Source organism: Podarcis filfolensis (genome assembly GCF_964270895.1).
Source record: "Podarcis filfolensis genome assembly, chromosome: 5".
NCBI classification, from domain to species: domain Eukaryota; kingdom Metazoa; phylum Chordata; class Lepidosauria; order Squamata; family Lacertidae; genus Podarcis; species Podarcis filfolensis.
Window position 1 is genome coordinate 14,798,867 of NC_139608.1, and position 19,382 is coordinate 14,818,248.

The 19,382-nt window shown below is 45.0% G+C and overlaps 1 protein-coding gene across 9 annotated transcripts in view; it reads left to right on the top strand.

The window, feature by feature from the left end:
• TNIK (TRAF2 and NCK interacting kinase) overlaps positions 1 to 19,382 on the top strand; it is a 291,700-nt gene that overhangs the window by 122,039 nt on the left and 150,279 nt on the right. The window contains exon 1 of one of the 9 annotated variants that reach the window (XM_083613079.1): positions 12,624 to 12,784. The exons of the other annotated variants lie outside the window; for them this stretch is intronic. Coding sequence (XP_083469205.1) covers positions 12,719 to 12,784 — 66 coding nt within the window. The 5' untranslated portion in view covers positions 12,624 to 12,718. Of the gene's footprint in view, positions 1 to 12,623; positions 12,785 to 19,382 lie in introns of those variants that run through there. 9 annotated transcript variants of the gene reach the window in all.

The following is a 19,382-nucleotide window of genomic DNA, read 5'->3' on the forward strand; positions in this document are numbered from 1 at the left end:
CTCGGTCTTGGCACACTTCGACGAGAGGCTGCCGGTGGTGCTAGCATGCGACGCCTCACCATATGGCATTGGCGCTGTCCTGGGACACCAACTCCCGGATGGAAGAGAGGTACCGGTGGCATACTTTTCCCAGACACTCAACGCAACCGAGCGGAACTACTCGCAAATCGACAAGGAGGGTCTGGCAATCGTGAAGGGAGTAAAAAAATTCCATGATTTCTTGTATGGGCGGCCCTTCACCGTGGTGACTGACCACAAGCCCTTGCTTGGCTTGTTTGCCCCCGAAAAGCAGACCCCCCAAGTGCTGTCTCCTCGTGTCCTCAGGTGGTCAATTTTCCTTGCCAGCTACCAGTATGCACTGATTCACCGCCCTGGGAAGGCGATGGGCCATGCGGACGCCCTCAGCAGGCTACCACTACCGGAAACAGGCCCCGACCCAGCACCTGCACAAGAGGTTATGAGCCTGGAGCTGCTTCCCGACCGCCCCATTCAGGCACAAGAAGTTGCACACCATTCCAAGAAAGATAGGGTCATCTCCCGGGTCCTGGACTGGGTGTGGAGGGGATGGCCCAGCAGCAGCCCCGGGCCAGAATTCGCCGGCTACACAACCCGCAAACATGAACTGTCGGCCCACAAGGGGTGCCTGTTATGGGGAAGCAGGGTCGTTGTTCCCCAGCCCCTCCGCAAAAGGGTCCTCACAGCCCTACACGAGACACACCCAGGGGTAGTAAGAATGAAGGCCCTTGCCAGGAGTTATGTGTGGTGGCCAGGGATCGACGGAGAGATAGAGGCCTGGGTCAAACACTGCCAGGCCTGCCAAGAATCCCGCCCAGATCCCCCAAGGGCCCCAGTCCAGTCCTGGGAGTCCGCCCGAGCACCATGGTCACGCCTGCATGTGGACTTCGCTGGCCCCTTTCAGGGGAAAACATTCTTCATAGTGGTGGACTCCTACACCAAATGGCTGGAAGTCGCACTGGTACCGTCCACTTCTACGTCCGCAGCCATCCGGGTACTACGCAGGCTGTTTGCAACCCACGGGCTCCCTGACACTCTCGTCTCAGACAACGGGACTGCATTTACGTCAGGAGAATTCCAAACCTTCACAGCGCAGAACGCCATCCGCCACATCCGTTCGGCGCCATTCCACCCTGCCACCAATGGCCAAGCAGAACGCATGGTGCGGACCACCAAGGACACCCTTCGCCGCATGACGCAAGGGGATTGGGAGTACCGCCTTGCCACATTCCTCCTAGCACAACACAGCACCCCCAGCTCAACGACTGGCCGGAGCCCCGCTGAACTACTAATGGGTCGGCGCCTTGCAATCAGATTGGACCGCCTTCACCCCGATAGAGCTCAGGATGAGGTAGTGGTGGGGGAAGGCAGGAACCCCCGGACCTTCGAGGCCCAGGACCCAGTGTACGCAAAGAATTTTGGGGCAGGCCCAGCATGGGTACCCGCCACAGTCACCAGGGTCACTGGTCCCGTGTCGTACGAGGTGCTAACGGATGGGGGGCAATGCTGGCGCCGCCACTGCGACCAGATACGGCGACGATTCCCGGGAGAAAACCAGGAGGAGGAAAGGTCAGAGGAGTCCCAAGGGAACAGAGGGGCAGTGAGGCCCATAGAGCAGGAGGGGCCAGCAGGAGAGGCAGAATCAGTAAATACAGAGAGGACCCGCGAGGCCGAAAGGACACCGGAACCAGAACGACGACTGAGCGAGCTGGTTGCACCAGACCAAACAGGCCCATCACAGCCAGCATCCTTGGAACATGAGCCAGAACCTGAACCCCGGACCAGGGAACACCCCAGGCCGCAACGCACACGTAGGCCACCGGCGTACCTCGAGGACTATGAATGCGACCTCCCGGGCAGGACTGGAACTTAGAGGGGAGGGGTGTTATGTACTGAGTTGAATAGGATCCAAACTGCAGCAGTCTGATTGGTCCTAGAACAATAGGATCCAAAAGGCAGCAGTCTGATTGGTCCTAGAACAATAGTATTCAGAATGCAGCAGTCTGATTGGTCCTAGAACAATGCAGCAATATGATTGGTTGGCAGGAACCACCCAATCATGCTCCAGATAGAAGTGAATCCACAACCTGATTGGCTTACAGTAGAATTCCGGAATTAGCCAATCATGTGCAGCCCATTGTGTAAATAATGTATATAAAGCAGATACCTCGAGGGGACTTTCATTCATTCCTCCTCACCACTATGAGCTGAATAAAGAGCATGAAATCACTTTGCGACTCTGAGTATATTTCACCGACTCTTCGTGACCCCATGGACCAGAGCACGCCAGGCACTTCTGTCCTCTACTGCCTCCCGCAGTTTGGTCAAACTCATGCTGGTAGCTTCGAGAACACTATCCAACCATCTCGTCCTCTGTCGTCCCCTTCTCCTTGTGCCCTCCATCTTTCCCAACATCAGGGTCTTTTCCAGGGAGTCTTCTCTTCTCATGAGGTGGCCAGAGTATTGTAGCCTCAGCTTCACGATCTGTCCTTCCAGTGAGCACTCAGGGCTGATTTCCTTCAGAATGGATGAGTTTGATCTTCTTGCAGTCCATGGGACTCTCAACAGTCTCCTCCAGCACCATAATTCAAAAGCATCAATTCTTTGGTGATCAGCCTTCTTTATGGTCCAGCTTTCACTTCCATACATCACGAGCGCAAAATATGGTCTGAAGCTCAACATCAAAAAAACGAAAAGCATGGCCACTGGTCCCATCACCTCCTGGCAAATAGAAGGGGAAGAAATGGAGGCAGTGAGAGATTTTACTTTCTTGGGGGCTAGACTAGGTGGATTAAAATATCTCTTAATCTTCTACCAAAGGTCCTGCCATGAAGCTCTGCAGTACTCCTTCACACTTTTGGCTCTACTGTGGTCTTTGTTGGTCCTATTATGGCTCTTAATTTTCAGGTCTTTTACTCATTTTTTAAAGGCATTTGCCACTCAAAGAGGCCAAGATACGAGAGAGGTAGTTGCAGTATTCCTTTATTCAGTATTCCTCAGCTTCTGCAGAAACAGGAAGCTGATAAGAACGATAAGCATGTAGGTGGATTCACACACTTGATTGCCTTACTCATAGGGCTGCTTTTATTTGTGGTGATAGATCTGAGATGGATAAATGTCAGGCTCTCATACCTTTTGTCCGAGCGTCATGGCATCCACATCCTCCTTTCATCCAAGGACTTCAGAAGTGTTTCATGTCATTCTCCCCACTCCTGTGATCATTCTGGGGACAACCTTGTGTGGTGGGGTTAGGCAGGGAGGTAGTCGAAGGTCATCGACCTGCTGGGATGACAGCATAGGATGCAGTAGATCTCTGACTCATCTGAGCTCAGCTAGCATTGAATCCCCAAACCATCTCAGTAGAGGATATGCCAGTGAAACTTGCTCATCCTGGAACAACCAGGACACAGCCACATAAGCCAAGGCTAGTGTAAGTCCCTAAAAGGGGATGTTCGGGTGTGTGTGTGTGTGTGTGTGACAGGACCAGAGGGGGATGGGAATTAGGCTGGATCCTAAGCCTGTTCACCTCAGTCACATGACGTGGCAATTTGGTGTAGAACAGTATTTTACAGCAGCGGTTCCCAATTTGGTGGTTTGCACACCCCAGCGCATCCACATAACCCACCCAGGGTTTTCAAAAGTATGGGGTCCATGGCTTGGCTTTTGAAAAACAGGGGGAACCCCAGTTTTAAAGGCTTGTTTTCTCTCTGCTAGGTTTGGGCAAAGCAGCAGCAGCCCTGCTACTGAACGGGGTTTGGATCTGGTGTAACGTTACGCCAGCTTAACTTAAACCAGATTGCTTTGCGCCAGCTTCTTGTGCATAGGATTTCTCCCTTAGCTTGTTTGTACAATCTGAACATTTCACACAAAGTTGAGCTCCTCATGGCAGCTCACAACAAATATATCACGTGCTGTATTTGGGGCCTACGCAAAAGATTGCTCAGGGCTCCAAGTTGTCTTCTTGCACTCCAAGGCAAAGGGGACAGATCCATTTTTTTGCCCTCTCATTCATCAAGTGTATAAAAAAGAAAAGGAAGAAAACAGTGTCATGTTGGAAGGGTGATTATTTTCTCTTTTCTTTTTTGCATTCAGTTTTGGAAAGTTAAACAAACGGTTTTGCTTCCTGAGTTTTAAGCAGCCTTCAAGTTTCGTATTGATTTCCCTTCTACTGCCTCAGCATTTTCATGGATATGTGTGTTGTATGCATGTGTCAAATCTGCAGTGTTTTGACTCTGTAATCTGCAGCCCACAGCAATAAAAATACTTCCATCTAGGAGTGTGCTGCATGTTTGCTGATGGCTGGAAAGGTCAAGAGAATCATGATGCGATGACAGGATCTTTCCATCAGTGTATAATAAAAACACGATATTGTATATGCTTATTTTGTCAGCTGGAAAAGTATATCAGATGAGATACCCATGCAGTGGAAGTTGTCCCCAGTTCCAGTCACCACATGGAGGCAGAATAAGGTCCCAAATAGTTTACGGCTGCAGAAGATAAGGCTTCAATAAAATTGTTCCAGGCATAGACATGTACATACAGCTTGTAGACTTTTGCGGATACAGATATATGTTGTTGTTGTTTATGCCGCGAATTCCTCGCGGCGCTTTCAGCAGAAACGCTCAGAGTCCCAGGTTTCTTTTCAGTGCAGTCTTTTTAATGTGAGCTATATACAAGTATTTACAAAAACAGTCCATATAGAGTACCTGCTCCTTAAGGCAAATACTCTCCACCACAGCAGCACCACACCACAGCACAACCACCACACTTACTGTTGAACAGGCTTTCCTTTTTAAAACAGGTGATAGCCAATCACATTAATCACACTCCTGCTGAGTCACTCTGACCCAGCACTTCACAGAGTATTGCATCAGCCTGTTGAAGCCTGCAGACTTACTCAGTATCCTGCGAATCCCAACAGTTTAGTCGTTTAGTTGTGTCTGACTCTTTGTGACCCCATGGACCAGAGCACGCCAGGCACTTCTGTCTTCCACTGCCTCCTGCAGTTTGGTCAAACTCATGCTGGTAGCTTCAGGAACACTATCCAACCATCTCGTCCTCTGTCGTCCCCTTCTCCTTGTGCCCTCCATCTTTCCCAACATCAGGGTCTTTTCCAGGGAGTCTTCTCTTCTCATGAGGTGGCCAAAGTATTGTAGCCTCAGCTTCACGATCTGTCCTTCCAGTGAGCACTCAGGGCTGATTTCCTTAAGAATGGATAGGTTTGATCTTCTTGCAGTCCATGGGACTCTCAAGAGTCTCCTCCAGCACCATAATTCAAAAGCATCAATTATTCGGCGATCATCCTTCTTTATGGTCCAGCTTTCACTTCCATACATCACTACTGGGAAAACCATAGCTTTCCCCAGATATATACATACAGATATATACAAGTACAAAATATCTCTCTTGCCCCAGCAATTCAAAACATAACACATACTCTGACTCAAGAGATGGACTCACTCACTGACTCCAGACAAGACGACAGACTAACAAACTGACATACCTTAATCAGTTAGTCGGCACTTGACCATGCATCTGTTTGCGTAGCACATCCCTGGGATGATTTATACTCATGAAAGAGTTCCTCCAACCAGGTTTTTTTTTTCTACCGGGGCTCACTGGAGCTCAGCTCTAAGGTGGGCACCTCTCAGGTGGGTGCCATTCTAAGAGAACAAGGTAGAAATTCATGGTGAGCTCCAGCACCTCTTTTTCTAGAAAAATAGCACTGCCTCCAACAGCTATTAAATGGTGGTGTGTGTCACAAGGGGCTCCTTGTGTGTGAATTATTTTACTTCTGTATGCAGATATATATATATATATATATATATATATATATATATATATATATATAATATAATTTATTTTATAACATTATTCTTATCTCCAATTCAGCACCTCCATTCTTCTGTTATGTCTCACAAGTCACACTTTATTTCTGTGTTCCCAGATAACACCTACCTGTATATCTAAAGCACACATAATATGTATTCAAGTCTTGATTTTGTTCTAGAATCAGCTGCTTTTAACTGCTGTTGTGTTTATGTTTGTTTGACTTGTGGTTTTATGTTGATTTTATTGTTTATTTTGATGTAAACTGCCCTGGGAACCATTTGGTTGAAGAGTGATATATATACCTTTTAAAACAAACATATTTTTCTGTGCCTTCAGTATGCGATGGGGTGGCGGTTTGATCTCGGCCTGATTGTTGCTTGTATTTTAAAGTGGAATGTGATGAATAAAATGCATTCATTTGCCCTTCATACTTGATGACTGCAGGCGTACTTTACGCTTGAAAGTCGTGAGTGAGTATGCCCAGAAGCCACATACAGAGTCAATGAGACTTGCAAACGATATGAGAAATGGTTGATGTTATTGAATTTAGTAATACAATTTACGTCCGGAATTTCCTGGACATAGCCAGGAATTGGCCATCCGAAATAGTAGGAGTGGCTTAAATGTCCAGGGGAATCCGGACGTGTGCCGTGTTGGCAGTGTAGATTTTGGTGAATTTAATATAGCTCATAAACTTACTTGGGTCAATAACTTTGTCCCCCCCTCACCCAAAAAGAGAGGAAAAAGAGAGAAAAAAGCTCAACAACTTTGCCCCCCCACTCCAGATTTTCACTTTTTGAAATATGGCAACCCTAACTACATGTGGAAATTTCTATGTGGATGTTTCTCATCTTGTTGAGTGTTCAAGGCTGTTGCTGGCATAATGTCTGTCTCGAGAGACAATGGAGTTTGCCTCTGAGGGTGAAGACAAATGGTTGAATTAACAGCACCCAAGTGACCTCCCCAAAGCCAGGGCAGTGTTTATGGAGGTCCTGGGCTGCCCAGATGACCCTCCTCTCAACCTCACTGGTGTGGTTCAAAGGAAAGCAGAGCAATATGTTTGGCATTAGTTTGGCTGCAGGAGTTTCCTGAAGGAGGCGTACAAGTCTCCACCCAACTGTCTTAGGGACCTCACTCTGGATTTGTGTAGGGTTTACTCCTTAGCCTTTTCTTCTCCTGAATATATCCTTCAAGGCAGTGGAGGTTTAGGATCAGAGTTTTCCTTCTAGATGGGAACCCTTCCCCATCTGCCCTTTGTTCAACATGGCATACATAGTTTTCTCCATTCTCATTTCATTCTTAGAACAACCCTGTGAGATAGTGACTGCCCCAAGTTCAATCGGTGAGCCTTACAGCTGAGTAGGGATTTTAACCTTGGTCTCCCACATTCTAGTCTGACTCTCTGACCCACTACACCAGGGTCTCCAACCTTTCAGGACTAGTGGGCCCATTTTGACTTTTGTAAGAGTGCCGGGGGCGCCAGTCACAACATGGCTGCCATGGAAGAGATGTGGCGTAACACAACATGGCCACATGAGCTAAGGTACAAGGCTTTCCAGGCACCACTGATCAGCTGGCCTGCTAAGTCCCCTTTCAGCAGGGAGCTGTGCCTTTGCCTCCAATACCTGATGTTATATAGTATGCCGTCAGGTGTATGCCCTGGGGAAAATGTTGGGCCTTGTTGGGCCCACAGTCCAGAGAGCAGCAAGAGAGTTTGCCATTGTCGTGCGTCCAAATGTTTCTTATGGCCAAGATGAGAGTAGCAGAGAGATGTTGTGGATATTTTTAGTGGGTTTTTAGTGGGGGGTTTTAAGTCCCACATCATGGGTGGGAGATAAACCCAACAACCCCCCCCAATGTATTTTTAGACCTAAAATGATAAAAGTTACAATAAATGTTTAAAGTGTTTATAATAGCCAGCGGCTACCCTAGGCTGACTCTTCTCTCTCATCTCTCTCTCTATTGCGCTGCCCCCAGAGGGTTTTGGGTTTAATTTAATGGTTCCAGCGCATACATTGTAGTGAAAAGGAGCATCGTATTGCTCTTCGAAGAGAGCTTCACACGTTTCCCGGAGGAGTTAATCATCCTGTGTGACAAATGTAATGGATTTTATATCCTTTCTCCCCCTTTTGCACAACCTGCTGCTTGAGTGTACAGTATCATGAGGCTGAAAGCATCCAGTATCTTCAAGCGATGTAACAACTCAATAAAAGACCATTTTGTTGTGGTGTGGAGTCCTGTGATGAACTGCCTCATGTGAAAACAATATTGCTGTCTATTATAAGACATAGATAGATGACAGACAGACAGACAGACAGACAGACAGATAGATAGATAGATAGATAAAGGTAAAGGGACCCCTGACCGTTAGGTCCAGTCGTGACCGACTCTGGGGTTGCGGCGCTCATCTCGCTTTATTGGCCGAGGGAGCCGGCGTACAGCTTCCGGGTCATGTGGCCAGCATGACTAAGCCGCTTCTGGCAAAACTAGAGCAGCACACGGAAATGCTGTTTACCTTCCTGCCAGAGTGGTACCTATTTATCTACTTGCACTTGATGTGCTTTCGAACTGCTAGGTTGGCAGGAGCAGGAACCAAGCAATGGGAGCTCACCCCATCGTGGGGATTCGAACCACTGACCTTCTGATTGGCAAGCCCTTAGGGTCTGTGGTTTAACTCACAGCGCCACCCGTGTCCCGATAGATAGATGATAGATAGATAGATAGATGATAGATAGATAGATGATAGATGATAGGTAGATGATAGGTAGATAGATAGATAGATAGATAGATAGATAGATAGATAGATAGATGATAGATAGATAGATAGATAGATAGATGATAGATAGGTAGATAGATAGATAGATAGATAGATAGATAGATAGATAGGCCTAATAAGTGAGTATGGGAGTGCAGCCTCTGTTGCTACCATGTTCCATCCCTAGGGAGAATGAGGAGGAGAAATGGCAACTTCTATTCAGCCAGGGAGATTGAAACAAGCTTGGATGTTCTGAAATATATATATATATATATATATATATATATATATATATATGCTTGCTTCAGCTTTTCAGAGCTTCCGAGTGGTCGGAGTCCAAGCGGGACATTTCAGCAAGAGGTGTCGCATGCATGTTCAAGACGCCACCACCTAACATACAAAATGTTCTTTCAGCCTTGGTGTGACAACCATAAAACAACACTCTCCAGGGATTCATGCAAAGTATTCATGGGGCTGTGCGTGCTGCCCTACCAACTTCCACCTCTAACCTTCCTTCGCTGAGTGAAAAGTTCGGGGTTTTGTGGGGGGTTGTCAGTACACGTAGTGTAAGCTGTTTACAATCCTCCTTGTGATCAGGAACCTGCTTGTTGCAGGGCGATCTGGGGGGGGGGGCCAGGGCCCCCACAGTCTGCCCACAGCTCTGAGATTTACCTCTGCCTTACGTCACAGATGCCACATAATACCTGTTACGCATTTGTAAGAACTCAGCCGTTTAGTATGGCAGACCCTACAACTTCGGAACTCCCTGCCTATTGAGACCAAGCAGGTACCTTCGCTGTAGTCCTTTTGGCACCTGCTAAAAACATTCCTGGTAAGACAAACCTACCCAGATACTTAGAAAGTTGAGGCAATTTTAATGTTTTAGTCAGGGCTTTTTTTTTCAGCTGGAACTCACCTCTCGGGTGGGTGCCATTGCCATTCTAGGAGAACAAGGGATGTGTTTATGGGGAGTTCTGGCACATCTTTTTCTGGAAAAATAGCACTGGTTTTAGTATTTCAACTTTTGTGTGTTTTAAGGAAGGGTTGTAATTTTTTCCTGATTTTCCTGTTTTACCATTTATAAACCGCTTTGAGGTTTGTTTGTTTGTTTGTTTTACAATCAAGCGGCATATAAATCAAGTAGTAAACTAAATAAATAAATGTAAAGTAAGAACTCCTGATGAGGCCTTCCACGTTGTTGCTCTAAAACAACTTAGTTTTATTGGTGTACTGTCAAGACTTTTTAAAGGGACACTCAAAAGCAGTAGAAGCTCTTAGGTCTCAAACCCACCCTTTTGCCATTGAAGAGAAAGTATGTAATTCTGCTTTCATTTAAAAAAGGGAGGGGAGGCTGTCTGAAATAGGTTTGCTGCATATTATAGCTAGAGATCCTGAAATATGAGCAATCCGTAATAATTATGGGCTGCATTCACGTTCTGTAGCTCTCACTCCTGTCTCTTTTCCATTTGAACTAGCAAATGTAAATTTTTAAAAAGAAAGCTGACTATTTTCATGAAAGCAATTAGACTCTAGGAAAGTCGAATAACTAATAACACGCAGCTCATGAGTTTTGATGAGGAATCAATTTGTTCTGCAGCCCATAAGAACTAACATAAAATGAGTCATACCCTTGAATTTTCTCTTGGTTTTTTCTTCCTTCTCCTTAAATTGATTACAATTGGTGTGTGAACTCAGATGTTACAGTTAAAAAACTGGAAAAATATTTTGAGATATTGGGGGTGGGGGTAAGAACCCAGTAGGGATGGTTAATTTGTGGCACACTAGATGGGGTAGGGCCAGAGACCCCAAGGGTGTCTTTTGATGGAAATGCAAGATTTCTAGACTTCGGCGGGACTTAGGAATGAGTAGTAATCAAGCAAAGGACCACAGCCCAGGTACACAGTCCTCCCTTTCACTGCTGGAAAAGAGAAACACAACTTGATTTGTGTTTTTCTTTTTCCTTTGAAATGCCAACAGCTTACATTTCTCTGACATTTCATTCAATTAAATTTCTGCTTGCTTCTCGCAACCGATAAAAATCCGTCTTCGGAAACCTTGAATGTCTGCTCTATCAACCTGCTATCAATAACCCTTTGGCTGTTTAGTCGTAGCTCATTGCTCTGAACAATAAGAGAGTCAGAATGGAAATAGATTTCTTTGAATTGCTGGGCTTTCTGTCCCTAAGGCCGTCTTGCCCTGCCCATCTCCCTCCCTCAGTGCTTTTATACTTCATATGAATACTTTATGCCCTAATACCCATCCTTACTGTTAGGGCAGGAGTAATACTAACTGCTTGTGATCCATGTTTTGCCAATTGAGAGCCAGCATCCCTTCCCTCCCCTCCCCGCCCTTTAAAGGGTGATTATTTCATTTCAGTTTTCAAAATTTGATAATCCAGTTCTTTCTTAGGGGTTTTAAAGTTGCTTTGACATACCGACTTATTGAAAGTGATGAATAAATGTAATAAATAATCGCAACAATTTATTCTTCCTTGCATTAACCATGTTTTTGCATTCCGTGTCCACTGGTGCAAACCATGGTTCCTTTGCAAGCCAAAGACAGAAACCATGGTTTGAAAAGGGTCTTCTTGATGTAACTGCAGCATGTAGCGTTCGTTATAAAAAAGCTCTTTTCATGAAAATATTCCCTTGATTGGGAATCAAAGTCCTCATCCTTGCATCTGTTATTTTGTTTGTTTTCTCTGTGGGTTTACAGTCCATGGTAATGAGGGAGCCTGGTTTCTAGTAGCCATATTTTGTGTTGGTACACAAATGTGAAACTGAGATGGGAAGAGAGAATTGGTTGAAACTGACGCTCACACTTGCCTCATTGCAACCGTTTCCTTAGCTCACTGAGATAATGACGCATTCTGAGCTCAACAGAGCAAATCAAATTATTTGTGGCTTGTAGCTTAATGCTAGCACATCCAATTCTTCTATAAGATCATTTTCAGTTCATAATTAAATGGGTGTAATAATAGACTACTACAGCTTTAAAATAAGTTTTACACTATGGGATTTTTGTTTTCTACATGGTTAAGGGTTTGTCTACTATTTTTTTTTCTTGTGACCAGGAAACAGAACATGATTATTACTCCTCATTCAAGTAATATTGGTTTTCATTATGCAATTAAATACATACATATGCCACAAAATAAACTTGACTATAAAGCGGTATAGATAATAATAATAATAATAGTAATAATAATATCAAGGTTCATTTACAACAACAATAAAAAAATTTCTCACTATATTTGGTGTTTCATCTCCTTTTCCAAACTTACCTTCTAAGATAAGTCAGAATGACCATGACGAAAGAGTCCTTTGATGTATTTTTCCAGCAGATTCACACCATAAAATTAAAGCATGTCCAATGCACATCTCAAATACATGAATCCTGGGAACTAGTTTCATCTCACAGGGCCACAGTTCCTAGTACTATATTTCAGGGGAAGTAATGTGTTTTAAATGTGTACTGGGTGTGCTTTCAATGTGCAGTGCAGATCTGCCTGCGTTTTCTTCCCGTTTCCAGTGTTTTGTACATTTGGAGCAGCTGTTAAACTTTCTGGTACCATTTCTGCCTGCCTTTCTCAAATTGATCTTCATACCCATTAATAAATGTGGGTTGTGAACCATGAAGTCGTTCTGCTGGGCAGGAGTGCCAGCTTGGCCCCACGGCCATGGATGCCCAGGGCCATGGGTGCCATGCAGTGTGCATGGCCCTGGCACTGAAATTTGTGGGCGCCCGGCCCCTTCATGGGGAATTTTGTGGGTGCTTGGGCACCCAGGGCCCTATGGCACCTATGCGGCTGGCTGTGTGTTTGGGGGAAGAGGGCTGTTGTCATTTCTCCAATGCCCGCATCAACATTTGTTGCCACTTGAATAGGGTGCCCATGGAGATTTTTACCCCCTGCCCTAATCTAGTACCAATCAGAGAATGAATCTGAGTTTGAGCGGTCATATGCAAGTAAGTTGTTTCCTCCAAGTTCTTGGCTTGACTCTTTTTTAAAATCCCAGGCGAGACACATCATGCTAAAAAGTTGAAGGGCAGATCTCTGTTCTGCGGACTTGTGACCTGTGTGGGACCCAGAGTAATCAGCAACGACTTGTAATATTGATGGCACCTGCAGTCGCTCCAGTACTTCAATGCAAACAACATCTAAATTGTGAAAGCCAGTCCCAGGTAGGGAATAGAGGCTTAGCTAAAGCCACTCAGAAAATCCAGAGCTCTTTGGTTAGTGTTTAGTAGCTCATCTCACCGGAGTAAGCTGGCTTTCCAAGGCATGTTAAGAGCAGCTGAATACTTGAGCATCTTTGCTGTATTGATTCCATAGGATGAGCAATATGGCAGAGGGAGAGGTCATATATCTTCCACAGCTTTAATTCTTTCTTTAAATAGCTGTAAGCAATTTACTTGGTCCTTTATTACAAGTGTTTACAGCAAACTGTGTAAATATGGATTTTCAAAGCAGCAAAATACAGGAGTGTCAGCCCAACAAATGAATGCAAATGATTCAATTTTGTACTCGGAGGGTCCACAGTGCTCCACTATATTATTGGGTTTTCAAACTGAAATTGATCCACTTAAATGGATTTCTGTGTTTCGCTGCTTTTTTCTTGTCTTCAGAGCTCTGCTTTAGGGTGATTTCCCATTCCATGGAAACATTAGAGGTGCATCTTTTGATTTCAAAAATTCTTCATCCCAGCCATGTCCTGGGGATGGATCCAGAGTTGAACCTGGACACATCTTTCAGATTGGGGTGGATAGCCTGCATGGAATCTTACAGTTTTGAAGACAGAATCTGGCAGCTTGGCAAAATCTGGTCTTGTGGGTATTGATACTAGCTTCTCTACATAGCTCGAATTTCCTGCAGGACCAAGTAATACTAGCTTGTTGGCCACCATAAAAGCATGGCATTTGTTAGCAGAGTTCAGGAAACAATATACAGTACAATCCTAACATGTTTACTTAGGAGAAAGTTCGACTGAACTAAATAGGAGCTTACTCTCCCTACCCTAGTAGGTGTGCTTAAGATTGCAGTCTTAGTTGATTTAACAGATGTTATGTACTGAAGTTCTCACCCTGGGCCAGCAGGGGGATACTGTAGTTTTCACTCAAGTCCACATATGCAAATAAGGGATTGAAAGTGACGTTCAGTGATTGGATAGTTACAGAAAATGGTTACAGTTGCGTTCTAGTGGAGCTCTCTATAAGCAGGCTGGCTGAACCCTTCAGTTCAGTTCAGTTCTGTTCTGGCCTGTGAATAAACAAGAGCTGTTTGAAGAATCGCTGTGTCATCTGATATATTCACCCACAACTTAACACTGGCAACGAGGATGGGATACGAACCCATGCGTGCAAAGCACAATTTCACCCACAACTTAACAACAGGGTTTTTCACCGCTTCTTTAGCATAGCCCTAGAGTCAAGGGAATCCCTTTCATGCGCTAACCTTCCTGAAAATTAGCTTCTTAGACCTTAGTTGGCAAACACTAAATTACTTGCTTGAAAAATGTCCAGAACCTAGCAAGTGATGCTCTTTTAACTCTCACACACTTCATCAGACTGTCTTTGTAGTTTCAGGTTTGGAGTCCGTTTTAAGAGAAGTAATAAGAAGTTACGGCCAATGCTTACAAATCCAGGGATCACGTGCCGCCTCTTAAAACTTCCGAACCGAAAGCTTTTACTTTCAGTAACTAAAAATGGCACCAGAGCTGATGTTTAGCTTATCCACAAGCATGCGCATAAAAGGCAGCCACCTAAAAGTTCTTTAGTTCTTTAACAGCCCCATTAGAAAGTGAATTACCTCTTTTACTTGTGGTGGTAGCAATGTAAAGAATAAAAATAGGTAGCATGCCCTTCAGTTAAAGGCTTCTCTGCTCCAGCTCAAGTTTTCTGACATGTCTCCTCTTATTCCTGCCTTTCCTGTCTTCACTTCTTCCAGCTGTGAACTGGCAGAAATCTTTTTAATTCCTTTAGTGACCCCACACCTGTGTAATAATGTTTCTGAAGACTAGAATAATCTCTCACCAGGCCCACTGTTTGACCTCCTCTGGTGTCTGTTGGGTCCCAGCTTCCCAGCAGGGTCTATAGTAACTTAAAAGGTAAAGGGACCCCTGACCGCTGGGTTCAGTCGCGGACGACTCTGGGGTTGCGGCGCTCATCTCGCTTTACTGGCCGAGGGAGCCGGTGTGCAGCTTCCTGGTCACGTGGCCAGCATGACTAAGCTTTTTTCTGGTGAACCAGAGCAGTGCACGGAAACACTGTTTACCTTCCCGCCAGAGCAGTACCTATTTATCTACTTGCACTACATGCTTTCAAACTGCTAGATGGGCAGGAGCTGGGACCAAGCAATGGGAGCTTACCCCATCGCGGGGATTCGAACCGCCGACCTTCTGATTGGCAAGCCCTAGGCTCTGTGGTTTATGCCTTACACCTGCCCTAATCACTCTGGGTGGGAGGATTGGGATATTCTCAAAATACCCCTGACATAGCATTGCACAAGAGCATTGCTGGAAAATTTAACAACATATCATTGCATCGCTGCTGCCTGCTGCCAGGTAAGCACCCTAGGGCTCACTGACCTTTGGGAACATCCATCAGAAGGCAAAGGACCCCCTCAAAAATGAAACTCACCCTGCCTCTACCACATATTTTCATATTGTCCATCCATCAGGGGGTCTTGTGAACCCAATGCCCTCTTTCCAAAGATTGCTGGGCTGAATTGGACCCTGCTCAGATCCTTCACTTTTTGCGTCCTTAAGCAAGGATGTGCATACTTGGGATTGCATATTAAGTGTAATCTCAATAGGCCTTCTTGTTTTGTATATTTAAAACACATTGGTTGACACTGCGGCTTCTAGGAAAGAAAGAAAGAAAGAAATAAAGAAAGAACACTATAAAGTACTCATGGTACAGTAGATGCTAAGTAAATGTTCCTCAAAGGCTGTATTCATTATGTAGAAATGGAGCGCCAGCTATTTGTCTCCTCATAATTGTGAGGAGATTCTTCGGCCTTCCCTCCCCGACCACACTTTTCATTTCCAGTCCAGCTATTTGGTTAGTGCTTATTTATGAACTCTGCTGTACTAAGGTGCTGCTTAATTGCAGCGTATTTTGTTTGTTTTGCCTTTTTCCTAATTAAAAAAACCTCATGTTCCTCATTTGTTCAAAACCTGACATTTTTTGCTCTCTAATACAAATATTCAGGTACCGTAATTAGCCCTGTAGATAATTTTGCAATTGCAGCGTAAAACCTTGGGGGGGGGGGGAATGACGTTAAGCACACCTTGGGAGTAATTATTAACCTTTTTATTTTTTGACGCATGTAATTTAATAATACGTACAGCAGTAAGGCTCTTTAAAGAGATGCTTTTATTGACTTTCAGTTACCTAATTTGGCGTTGTTTCTAGTTGTTTGGGCTTTGAAAGTTGTACAGGTTCCATTCAGAAATACGGAAAAACTAACCGGTGAAGAAAGGCAAGCAATTTCCCACTTGCTTTGTGAAGCAGGAGTTGTGAGCTTTTTTCCCTTGTGGTGTCCATGATACAAAGGGTATGCCTGAGAGAGATAAAAGCCAATTTTTAGAAGTCTACTAAAACGTAGTTCCTGCTGTTTTGACAGTTAACCTGTCAACATGGCCAAAACCATCTCTCTTTCACTGCCTGCAAATAGGCTAATGCATCTGGGAAGCCATTTTTGATCAACTAGACTCGCCTTTCCTCGATATAAGGGCTGGTGCCAGGATTTATGGTTGGTGTTGCCCGCCCATAATAATAATAATTTATTTATATGCTGCCCATCTGACTGGGTTGCCCCAGGCACTTTGGGCAGTTCCCAACAAAAAAATAGTAAAAACACAACACAATACAATATCAATACAATATCACACACTTTAAAGCTTCCCTGAACAGGGCTGCCTTCAGGTGTCTTCTAAAAGTCAGGTACAGTGGTACCTCGGGTTACATACTCTTCAGGTTACATACTCTTCAGGTTACAGACTCCGCTAACACAGAAATAGTACCTCGGGTTAAGAACTTTGCTTCAGGATGAGAACAGAAATCGGGCTCCGGCGGCGTGGCGGCAGCAGGAGGCCCCATTAGCTAAAATGGTGCTTCAGGTTAAGAACAGTTTCAGGTTAAGAACAGACCTCCGGAACAAATTAAGTACTTAACCCAAGGTACCACTGTAGTTGTTTATTTCCTTGACATCTGAAGGGAGGGCATTCCACAGGGTGGGTGCCACTACCGAGAAGGCCCTCTGCCTGGTTCCCTGTAACTTTGCTTCTCTCAGTGAGCGAACCACCAGAAGGCCCTCAGCGCTGGACCTCAGTGTCCAGGCTGAACGATGGGGTTGGAGATGCTCCTTGAATTATACAGGGCTGATGCTGTTTGGGGCTTTCCTAAACTTCCATCACAGTGCCTCTGGAGCCCCAGCTTGACAATCACCTTGGGTCATTATGTCAGGGCCCCAGAGATATTGTAGGGGCAGTGGGGATAGCCACAGCCAGCTGGCCTCCAACCCTGAGAGTATACTAAGCCTAGAAGGCTGCAGCCAGTATTTTGGGTCGATGAGAGAGTAGGCAATGTACCCTCCTTGGGGCTTGGCCTGTAGGAGCTGCACAGTGTTACCTGCTCCTGACATATACCTGGGATGGAGGACTCCACAAAAGGTGTTCAGGGTGTTATCAGCAGGGTTGTGTGTTGTTATTTATTATTATTTATTAAATTTGTACATCTCCCTATACCCACAGGTCTCACAACATAAAAACACAATACAAAAACACAGAATGCGTAATAAAAATAAAATTAATCTGTCCAAGTGATATCAGCTTGATTCAGGGTTTCCATTAACCTGCTGGAGCCCCCAGAGCACATCCTTCTTCCGTGTCCTGCTCACCTGCTAGAACTGAAGTCAGTGGGGAACTCCTTGCATGCCCATTGAATGCCCAAGGGATTTCTGTAACCTAAGATGTTCTTCCCTTGCTTTAGCCAACATCCCAGACCGGCTTTGGTGAATTGCCATCCGTACTAACAGAAGATTCCTTCTTGAGAGAAGATGCTTGGAAAAGCAAACCTATTCTAATTTATCAATACAAAAAAGTGTGCGGACCATTCTGAGAAGATTAACTCCACCCGATAGAGCTTGGCGGCTCCTTGAGAGTACAGAATTTCCATTTCATTGCATCCATGGAAATCTGTGCACATGTGACACAAATGTGCCAAGACAAAATGAGAGGGGAGGGGGAAATTGGTACCCTCTCTTCTCTGGTAGCTCGACAATATTTGCAGCAAAACAAAGACTGCAGCACACAAGAAGGAAATTCTGGCATTAAAAGGCATTCTAGAAAAGTGTTTGTCTTGACATAGCTGTGTATGTTCGTATCAGTACTAATGCCGTATATCATTAGCGAAGAGATACTCTGCTCTCCTAGAAGAATGGAATCTGGGCAACTGCAAAATGTTTATTGACTGTTTACTGTTAGACATTGGGAACAGAGTACAGTACAATTGCAAGCTTGCCCGAAGCCTATAAAACCCTTGAAGGCAATATTGGCTGAAAGAATATCCTTCTCTCCACCCCTTTCAAAATGGGAAGAGCAACAACATTGATTTAACATGATTAGATAACAGTTTTGATTGTGATGGGTAATACACTGGCTTGGCTTCTTTAGGCTGCTGCTTGTTGAGATATGTAGCTTTTAAATCAGGAACTCTGGCTCCCAGGCACAAGAGTAAGCATTAGGTCAAAATTTCAGAATGAATGTTTATGGCATAACCAAGATAGGGGTATCGGCCCCGGGAGCAAACTGAACAGGCCTTATAAGGCCATGTTGAACGTTTACAGATTAACTATGTGCATTCTGTCTAAGTTGGGGTGCAGTGATGGAATACACTATAGGCAGACCAAGTGCTTGCTTAAAGGTAAAGGGTAAAGGAACCCCTGACCATTAGGTCCAGTCATGGCCGACTCTGGGGTTGCGGTGTTCATCTCACTTTACTGGCCGAGGGAGCCAGCGTACAGCTTCCAGGTCATGTGGCCAGCATGACTAAGCTGCTTCTGGCGAACCAGAGTAGCGCGCGGAAACGCCGTTTACCTTCCCGCCGGAACAGTACCGATTTATCTACTTGCACTTTGACGTGCTTTCGAACTGCTAGGTTGGCATGAGCAGGGACCGAGCGATGGGAGCTCACCCGGTCGCGGGGATTCGAACCGCCAACCTTTTGATCGGCAAGTCCTAGGCTCTGTGGTTTAACCCACAGCACCACTCGCGTCCCTTTCAAGTGCTTGCTTAGGGCACCAGAAAAAGCGATAGAGATAAATTTCTTTTTGAAAGAAGTTCACAATTAGAAAATCTAGAAAGAAAATATTTTTATTTCAGTGGACATGAAAGTTTTGAGACATTTTGAAAAATAAAATGTTATTTTTTGGTTTAGTATCTTTTTGTGTTGAATTGCGTTTGGTGGGGACCATAAACTTTTCAGTGTTTAGGGCCTCTAAAAGTCTTAATCCGACCCTGCTTAGGGATTGGCATCATGGTGTCCACAGCTGCCTATGTACACCCTCAGAGATCTTTCCGGGCACATTTGGAGTCTTGCCCCCCCCCCCCCCGAAATTAGGCTTGGAAGAAGCATTCTGTCATACAATAGGTCGCAGTGTGCTTAGTTCAGGCTTGTGTCTTGTGCCCACAGCAGTTTACCTGGTTTGCAGTTTGTTTGCTTTCCTGGAACATAGATTTGTTTTTGTGATTTTGTTTTGTGACTGTCTGGAACCCAGTTG